Raw genomic sequence first — 9,525 nt, forward strand, 5'->3', positions numbered from 1 at the left:
TTTTTATTTGCACTTTTTAAACAGCATGCAAATAAGTGGATTTTTAAAATTTCAAGCAGATAATCTCTGTCTTTTAAGAGAATAGTTTAACATATTTACATTTATTGTGATGACTGATGGACTTGAATTTATTACCACCATTTTATTTTGGCTTTCCATTTATTATACTTTTTCTTGGCTGATTCTTTTATTCCCATTTTATGACTTCTCTTGGATTGATAAATCCCACCTCCCCCCCATCAACTGGTTTGGGAGGTACAGATTTTATTTCTAGTCTTTTAGTTGGGATCATTCTCTTTGCAAAGCACAGAGTGCTATCAGCATTTAAATCAATACTTGAAATCAACAGAACCCATTTTAGTTAGTTTAAGAAGAAAAGGAGTTTATCTAGGGATAGTACACAGTCCTGGGAATTTCTGAGAATTTCTCAAGGACACATGAGAGTGGGTTAGGGCTGCCCCATCAAGCCCCCAGCTTCTGCTGCGTGGCATGAATGCCAAGGCTCACTCCCCTCGTGCTGGCCACTGATTGCAGGACCTCTGTCACCCTGCCCTTGAGTTGGCCTTGTCACTCCCTTCCTCCAAATTCTCCAAACTGGCCTCTTGAGCAGGTGTGTCTGATTGGAGGAGCCCATGTCCCCTACCTTGTCTAACTGCAAAAGTAGGGAAAGTGTGTTTCCAGCTTCTGCCTTGGGGAGCCAAAGCTCATGAAACAAGAGTTCCCCAAACATAGGAGAGGCTGCAGAGCCTCCTTCTATGCATACTACATGCCTTCTCTTCAATGTTTCTATACTTCCCTGTGCAGAGCCTTGCTTATCCTCTGGGGTCCCATAGGACTCTGCATATACCTCCACCAAGTTATTCATAAATTGATTGTCAAGAGATGCCTGCAGCTGTCTGGGAACTCCATCTATTCATGTTTGTATCCTCTTTCACTAGCATCCTCCCTGGCACAAAGAAGATAGTTGCCAAATGTTTGTAAATGAAGGAAAGATTGAATTAACTGCAGTAGATTAATTTTCCCAAAGTAACTCCTCATTCACCTTACTCCCAAGCCCACCACCCTCCAGCTATACTCTGTCACTGAGGAAACTGGACATCCCAGGGCTTCACCGCATTCCCTCAGAGCCGCAGACACCATCTCTGCACGTCCCTCCAGCCTGGCCTTCCTGCCATCTGAGATATACCCGCATCTTCGGTGGATGTGGTGCCACTCTCTTTAGCACAATGCTGGGATCTCTTGTGCCTTTGCCTGTACTGTTCTTTGCTGCTGGTAACAGCTGTCCTCCTCAGCTCTCTCCTTCTCTGCCCTGGGAACCAGTCTCATTAACACACAGCCCTTTGTGTTCCCCAGTGGAAGGTGGTCATTTCTCCAGATCTGCCTTCCCTGTGGCAGCCACTGGGTTTGACAGTCGCTGTTGGCCTGGAGGCCCAGAGATGCAGGTGGATTCGTCTGTTCATCTGTAGCCTGAGAAATCACTGGGTGCTCTGACTCGTGATGGGCACTTGGAAAGACTTGGAAATAGAGTGGATGTTCTGAGTCCCTCGATACTGGTGTTACGGCAGAGATGAACGGGAATAGACCGACACACACACAGAAATATTGGCAAAAACAGGTTTATACGCCAGCGGGCTCAGATGGGGATTTTTCCCTCCAAATTCTGAGCACCGGACAAAGAGCATTGCAGTCTTTTATACACTCCGCTTAAGAGGGAGGGGCATGGTTACAACAGGGTTTACTTTAGTGAGGCAGAGTCCTAAGTTACTTTGCAGCCTGGTACACTAATTGCTACAGGTGATTTATGAGGGGAAAGGTCACGGGGAGGAGGGACCTCAGGTAAGGAATGCAAGGGACAAAGCCCAGTAGTGGAATTTTCTACTTTAGTGGAATTTTCCAATTTTCCACTTCACTGGGACACTGCCAGGGTCCACAGGTGCTCTCTTCCCTGGGACCTTCCTTCTTGACTCCTGTGACAAGCTTGAGCCAGTGCCCATGGGGTACCAGCTGCTCATCACTTTCCCTTCCTCACTGTCTGCCCTGTGGATGGATGTAGGGCATCCTGCTCAGCCCCCAACGCCCATGATGTAGGGCAACTTTTCATAATAAATCCTCTTCTTATGGGTAGAGTCATCTCCCACTGGTTCTGGCCTCTGATGGATGCAGGGATATGAATGGATCTTTGGGAGGTGATCTAGGTTTCCTGCCTACAGAGTGTCCCCTCTGACTTGGAGTACCTTTACTGTGTGTGGCTGTGGAGCCCTCTGAACTCAGCATGACTCAGAGAGCATGTGGGCAGCAATGAGGGTCTGGCTCACACCTGAGACCTTTGCAGTCACGTGTGTCCCTCTGCACCTTCTGCTGGAGTGGAAAGAAGTGCAGCACCTCACCCTCGCCATCCTGAAAGCTTTATGGTCTGGTCTGGCTCACTTGGACCTACAGAGTTTAGGAATCTGCGCTTCTGCTCCAGGAGGTCTAGTTTCTTGGACTGTCTCTGGAATAGCCCTTGGAGTACCTGATCTTCTCTGCACACACTCGGGAGGCCTGCTCAGGGTCTGGCTGGAGAATGAACAAGGAGACCAAAGACCATCCCGTGGAAATATGGTAATAGAGACAGGTTCACCTTCCTATAACCTTCAGACACACAGTGTGAACACAGGGAGCAGCGCCTCAGGCTCCCATGCTGCCAGCTGAGCTGCCTGCATTCTGGCCAGTGTCGGTCAGCTGTGACCTTAGCAGCTCTGGCTAAGGTCATTTGCCGGGTCAACAGGACACTTTTCTGTAGGGATTTTAACATGAATGGATTTGCAAAAAGCCAGAGAGTTGGCAGGTGCAGTTGTCATCTCTGGTGACTATAAATGCTGGCAAATGTGCAGCAGAGAGAGCGGGGTGAGCTTGAAGCTGTGTGGCCCCACAGAAGGGTCTTCTGTTAGAAACACGGGTGAGCAACATTGTTCCATTATTGCAGGGAAGTGAGTTTAAAGAGATAAAGCCTGTCTTGTCTTTGGTGGTGCTGTCTCTCTAAAGTGTGTTGTGTTAGTCCGTTTATGTGTTGCTACGAAGAAGTGCCCGAGGCTGGGTGATCATAAAGAAAAGAGGTTTATTTGGCTCACAGTTCTGCAGGCTGTACAAGAAGCCTGGCACCAACATCTGCTCCTGGCGAGGGCCTCAGGAGCTTCCACTCATGGCAGAAGGTGAAGGAACAGCTTCGCATGGCGAGAAGGAAGGAGGGAGACAGACGGGAGAAGGTGCCAGGCTCTTTTTAACAATCTCCTCCTGGGAACAAACTCACTCAATACCAGGAGGAGGGGCCAAATTTCCAAACTATAGCATGTGTCTTTAGCTTGGGGGTTGTTTCTCTACATTCATGTTGTCGGCTATATGCTGAAAGCAACAGGGAGGAAGTTCTGTTCACATTTGTTTGTGATATTTCTCTTCTTCCAGTGGTCGGGGAAGAACATCAAATAATTCAGGAAATTCCAAAGACTTAGCTCGTAACTGATGAGATCGTGCCATCATACCATTGACTTTTTGCTAATCTCACAATGTTCAGAGTGGAAAGAACTAGATCATAGGTAGGGTTTTTCTCTCCAAGTTGGCCAGAAGGGCTTCGGTGAACATTCTGGCTCCAGCTCCGGGGGTTAGATTTGTTCTTTTAAGTTACTTTGTCCCTCAGCCTTGGGCCCTTCCTGCATTTGACCTTTAACAATGGCACTATTAAACAACAGTTAATACTATTAAACCAATTTTTTTAATTTCAATAGATTTAGGGGTACGGTGGCTTTTAGTTACATGGATGAATTGTACAGTGGTGAGCCTGGGCTTTTAGTATACCCATTGCCCGAATAGTAATGTCGATACTTCATCAATATTTAGTGCAATCAGAGCACATGCGGGGACCGAAGCAGGACACTTGAAGCCCCCTCCTCCTATCTTCCCTGGGCTAATGTTAGTCCCTCACTTGCTGGGGGCAGAGGGAGGGCCCAGGGGCTGAGGCAGTGGGAGTCACTGGGGCTAGGGCTGTGGCTCTCCATTGACCTGCGTAGAGATATTTCAATATTTTAACAAATATTTCCATACAGGGAAATCCCTTTCACATCCTCCTGCCTCTCCTTCCTTCCTCTCTACTCGCTCAGGTGCACAGCAGCTGGGGGGCCTGAGCCCTGCCTGGTCCCTGGGCAGCATCCTCAGGCCTCTGCTTCATTGCCATAAAGACCGTGTTGGAAGTCTCAAAAAACATGTAATGACTGAGAATTCCCTGACAGTCTTTCTCCACTTAAACCTTATCTTTTCAACCTCATTTGCTTGAACAGGAAGAATTCTCAGGCAATTTTCAAGTTAAAATGTTATTATTCTTGTCCTGGATGTTGAATTCAAAGAATGGTAATTTATGCACATAATTTTGTGGGTTTCCTTTAACTGACATCTTGGGTACTCATCGTTATCTGTATTGTCCTCCAGCCTCTGTGTGGAAGTCATTTTTTTCAAGCCTGCCTCATTCTCAGCATATTCTCCCCCAGCTTTCTTTGCAGTCTGCGCCCTCCCGCAGGCCCCCCAGGAGATGTTAGGACATACGTGCTTAGCTGTAGCACCTGGCACAGGAAAGCACTCTTTCAGAGGGGGTGAAAGTCAAAAGTATTTTACATGAGCTTTGGCTTTTTGATTTTTACTAAATCTCATTTTTGTTTTCACTCATCCTTTCCTCAAATGTTCAGGAACAAAATAACGTAGAAGATCGAACCAGATCCAGTGGATTGCAATTAGGTTTAATAACATGAGCATTTGGAGGAATTACCAGCTCAGGTTCTGCAGCAGGTGGATCTGGGCCTGAATCCCAATTCTGGTTTGTGCAAGCTAAGGAAGTACTGGAGTTAGAGAAATAGAAACGTGAGTAGCACGGAGATGCACTTTCCCCCCATTAGCTTGGTGCTGAGCCCGGTTCCAATGAGCTGTTCAGTTGCAAGTCTGCCCCAGGGGTGAGTACACAGTGGGGGACCCCCTGGGAGGGAGAGCATTCTTGGAGGGGCATTGCAGTGCCCAGGGGTGAGGGTCTTTCACCTTCCCTGGCCCACAGACCGGCCACTCTACTGCCGGATCCTAGCTCCATGGCACCCCACAAAACCCAAGTGGCAAAGGATAACAAATGACAAATTATAAGAACACTCAGGGAGATTTAAGCACAGCACAAAAAATAGTTTCTGGAACTAAAACCCATAATTATTTTCAACCAAAAATATTGAATAATGAATTAAAGAAGAGAAAAGTCAGTGTTAGGCCTGAGTTATTGGGTTTGCAGCAAGTGAGAGAGATACGTACAAGTACAGAGAAAAAAGGGCAAAGAAACAGAATCATGAAAAAGGGTAAGAGACTGGAGGTGAGACCCAGCATGGCAACAACAGGAGTCCCGGGTGAAGAAAAGGAACGCATTGCATTGAAAACAAACAACCCCTTGCCCTCAAATGCGGTCTGGGCACCAGCAGCACCGGGCCCTTGTAGAAATGCAGAGGTCTCTGCTGCGCAGACGCGAGTCAGAGGCTGCATTTGGACAAGATGCTGGGTAAGCTGTCTGCACGCTGGCATTGGAGAAGCGCTGGTTCAGGCAGGGCCCTGTCTGCGGGGTTTGTGCCCCTACCAGCTGTAATATGCCTCTCCCCCCTCACCACAGTCCCATTTGCTGAGCTGGCAGACTCGCCCGTGAAGGTGCAACTTCCCGGTGCTTACCCAAGGCACTTCCCCAGCCCTGTGCAGGGGAATCCGGCTGGGAGCCGTGGGCAGTTGTCCACCTGGAAACACTGCTGGGGGTGGCTGGGGCATCCCTTGCTCTGGGGCAACTCTGCCCCTCCCCAGGTGGGGTGTCCAGTCTGGGGGCCCGTTCTTCTCTGACCTGTGGGGACCAGCCCTGCCAGAGGTCAGGCAGCAGGGACCTTGGGCCCTCCTGCTCTCAGTCAGCTAAACAGGACCTTTAGAAGTATTTTCAAATGAATTATGGTATTATGGCATTTAAATTTACATGTATGCATTTGAAAGAATGATGGAATGCTTTTGTTCAAAAAAAGAACCTTAATATATACTGGCAATGACATCCTTGGGAACTATTTTAAATTCGGATGGCAAATTTTACATATTAATTTAAAATGTATGAGGAGGTCACATTTTTCTTTTTTTTCGAACTTCTTTTGGGGCGTGGCTGAGGCCACCCATCCTGGCTGGGTACTCAGCAGGTCCTGCTGTACAGGCCTGTGTGCTGTGCGTGCCTCTCATGCTTCTCCTCCCTTCAAACCTCCACACACCCTTCCGTCCTCAAGGTTGATGACCTTGCTTCCTATCTGTGATGAAATAAAACAACCGAGTGGGAGCTTCCACAAGCAGTGGCTGCCATGGCTTCTGGTGCGTCCTACCTGCCTTCCGTTGGGTGGGGGAGATTTCCTACTCTTAGCTGAGGCCAGCCCCTTAGTGTGGCACTGATGCCACAGTCCTTTCCTGCACAGTTTATTTTTCACTCTGCAGCAATCATTGTCAGCAGGATCCAAACATACTGCCCTTCCTGCGGGCATCCTTGCCACCTGCCCTCCTTTGCCCCCATAGCCAGACGCTTTGGAAGCGAGTCTGTCCTTATCGCCCTGTTCTCACTGTGACCCTCTTCACTTTTTTCTTGACTCTACTGCAATCTATGGAAACAGTTCTCTCCAATGTCACTAATGGCTGGTGCAGCATCTTGAGAGAGATCCAGTCATGTTCTCTGTCCCCTGGTAGCCTGGCCCAGCAACATGCGTGGAGGGGACCCCTCTTGTCCTTGGAAGCTTTTCCCCCTTTGGCTTCTTGGGGTTCTCCTTCTCCCAGCTTAGCCTCCTCCTCAGCCTCCTCCCACAGGCCCTCTGCATCCTGGACCCAGTTCTGGACTTTTGTTCCCTAGACATAGGCTGAGGGTTTCACCCCCGCTTATGCTCTGTGTGTCACCCACACCTGACCACCCTTGCTGTGCTTCGTCCCAGGGCCTCAGCTGGGGTATCCACTGCCTCTCCCACCTCTCTGCTGGGCACGGTGGGCGTCACAAACCTAATGTGCCCCAAGCTGAGATCCTGCCATAATGCCGATTCCATCTTCTCAGTTGCTCAGGCCCCAGAGGCCATGAAACCCCTGACACCCCACGGCCAGCTGCCTTCAACACTTTTGAATCTGACCAGTCCCACTGTCTCCACACCATCCCCTGAATCCCTGCTGAAGTTTCCTGTGTGTTGCAGTCACCTCAAGTCATTCCCTTGGTTCCACTCCTGTTCCCGCCCCCTCCCCCACGAGTCTGTTCTGCACAGAGGCTTCCCGCCTTTCTCGGTAAGTCCCAAGCCTTGGCCATGGCCTGTACATCTCAGATCCAGCTCCCGTCCCCTCTCTGACCTCACTTCCTACCGTTTTCTTTGCCGACTGTGCTCTAGACAGACTGTCCTCCTTGGACACATCAAGAAAGCTCTTGCCTTGGGGTGTTTGCACATCCTGTTCCTTCTGCCCGAGAGTCCCTTCACACAAATGATTATGAGCTTGATCCTGCTCCTTCACCTTTTGTTAGTTTTGTAAAATCACACCTTCCCGGTGCTAAATTGGCACTCCCGCCCTCCTGTCTTTCTTTGTGTTTTATTTTTCATGGTACTTAATGCCATCTAACATACTGTATATTTTACTTATTATTTTTTTGAGCTGCTTAGTTCAATGTTTACTTTTAAATCAAATTATACATTCATGTAAAGTGCTAAATCAGCCTGGAGTTGTTATTAAAAAAACATCATGTGTGAAATTCTTTACAGGGATAAAGGGATGAGGGAATGAGGCTTCTGTTCCTGCCATCAGGAGACCTAGCGTGCAGCAGAGGGGAACTCTTGCCCCTTTGTTCTCAATGTCAAGTGCTATCACACATCACTTACGGATCTCCTCCACATTGGGTTCAGCTTTCTGTTTGTGATTTCTGTGTAATCTTTCCCAGATGCGTTACCATTGGTGCTCTCCTCCTGCTGCTGCTCCTTAGAGAGATTGACACAAGGCATCTGCCCTGAGCAGCAGGTCCAGGGGTTCCTGCTGCATTTCTGGGGCTGCCCTGAGATACTGGGCGGCGACAGCATGGACCTGCATCTTGCCAAACCTCCAGCCTGTCCTGTGGCTGCATCCTTCCCTGTTTTTCTTTAGCAACGTAAGCCACTAGGGGGCATGCTTTCTGAACACAAAGTTCTTACAGAAATTTCACAGCCACTACGTGTTTCATTGATTACAATAATGTAAAATTTTTGTCTGCTTTGTCAAAGATTAGATGACAATATGAGGATGGTTTCACCTCTGTATTCTCAGTCCTGTTCCAAAGGTCTATGTCTCTATTCTTGTGCCAGTACCATGCTGTTTTAGTTACTATAGCCTTGTAGTACAGCTTGAAGTCTTGTAGACTGATACCTCCCAGTTTGTTCTTTTTTGCTTGAGATTGCTTTGGCTGTACACGGTCTTCTCTGGTTCCATACAAAGCATAGAATTATTTTTTCTAAATTTGTAAAGAATGATGCTGGTACTTTGATGGGGATTGCATTAATTCTGTACATCACTTTAGGTAGTATGGACATTTTAACAATGTCGATTCTAGAATGGAAGAATAGGCACGACATGTACTTACCATCAAACTGCACTGACTGATCAACACTAAGGTGCTCACACAATAGTAATATTCTTTGTGGGTAGGGGAGGTGGGGGTGGGTAAACTCACAATGGACGTGGTGAGCATTGTAGGGGGTGAAAGGACACGTCTCAAATCATGGTTGGGATGTGGCAAAGCCATAACATGTAACCAAAATGTACCCCCATAATTTCCTGAAATAAAAAAAGTAATGTAAAATTTATCGCTGTCAGAAAGGTGTACCAGATGCTGGTGTGGCTTGCTAGTGATACTCCCTAGTTGTAGAGTCTGATACCTGTTGTCATACTATAATTGTCAGCAGGTTCATGGTGGCTGGCAGTGAGCAGAAGTGGGGAGTGGCTCAGCACAGGTACGCCTGTGTGCAGTTTGGAGTCAGAGAACTGCATTCAGGTTCTGCTTGACCACTAGCGAGATCTGCATTCCTGTGCCTCTCTGGGTCTCGGTCTCCTCATTTGTCAATCAAGGGAGTAACAGACATGCTTGTGGGATTAATAAGATGGTGTGTGCACAGAGTCAGCATAGGACTCGCAGGGTTTGATCATTCTGCTTGGATTGTTGAATTCCCAGGTGCTGTGTTAGCCTCTGTTCCTTCACCCCATGTAAAACCCACAGTGGCAGTTGGGGGAAGTTGAGGACAAGGAGAAACAGTTGGTCATGTGGCTGGAATCAGAGACATACAGATGAGTTCAAACTCAAGTTTTGTGGATTCCAAAGTCTGCTTTGGTTTTTTTTCTTGAGTCTTAAGTTCCTTAAAGTTTGACTGCTGAAAAAGCGCTTCGGATTTTGTAAGTCGGTCACAGTGTGGCAGCTCCTCTGAGCTCCCATGGGATGTGGCATCCATGTCCTTTTCCTCCACAGATCCC

The 9,525-nt window shown here is 48.0% G+C and overlaps 1 protein-coding gene across 1 annotated transcript in view; it reads left to right on the forward strand.

Moving 5' to 3' along the window:
* OCA2 (oculocutaneous albinism II) overlaps window positions 1-9,525 on the forward strand; it is a 242,073-nt gene that overhangs the window by 162,729 nt on the left and 69,819 nt on the right. Inside the window, exons 23-24 of the mRNA XM_012648001.1 lie at window positions 6,923-6,945; window positions 7,460-7,472. Of these exons, the coding sequence (XP_012503455.1) occupies window positions 6,923-6,945; window positions 7,460-7,472 (36 nt within the window). The remainder of the gene's footprint in view (window positions 1-6,922; window positions 6,946-7,459; window positions 7,473-9,525) is intronic.

The sequence above is a fragment of the Propithecus coquereli genome, unplaced genomic scaffold (genome assembly GCF_000956105.1).
Source record: "Propithecus coquereli isolate 6110/MARCELLA unplaced genomic scaffold, Pcoq_1.0 Scaffold28, whole genome shotgun sequence".
NCBI lineage: Eukaryota > Metazoa > Chordata > Mammalia > Primates > Indriidae > Propithecus > Propithecus coquereli.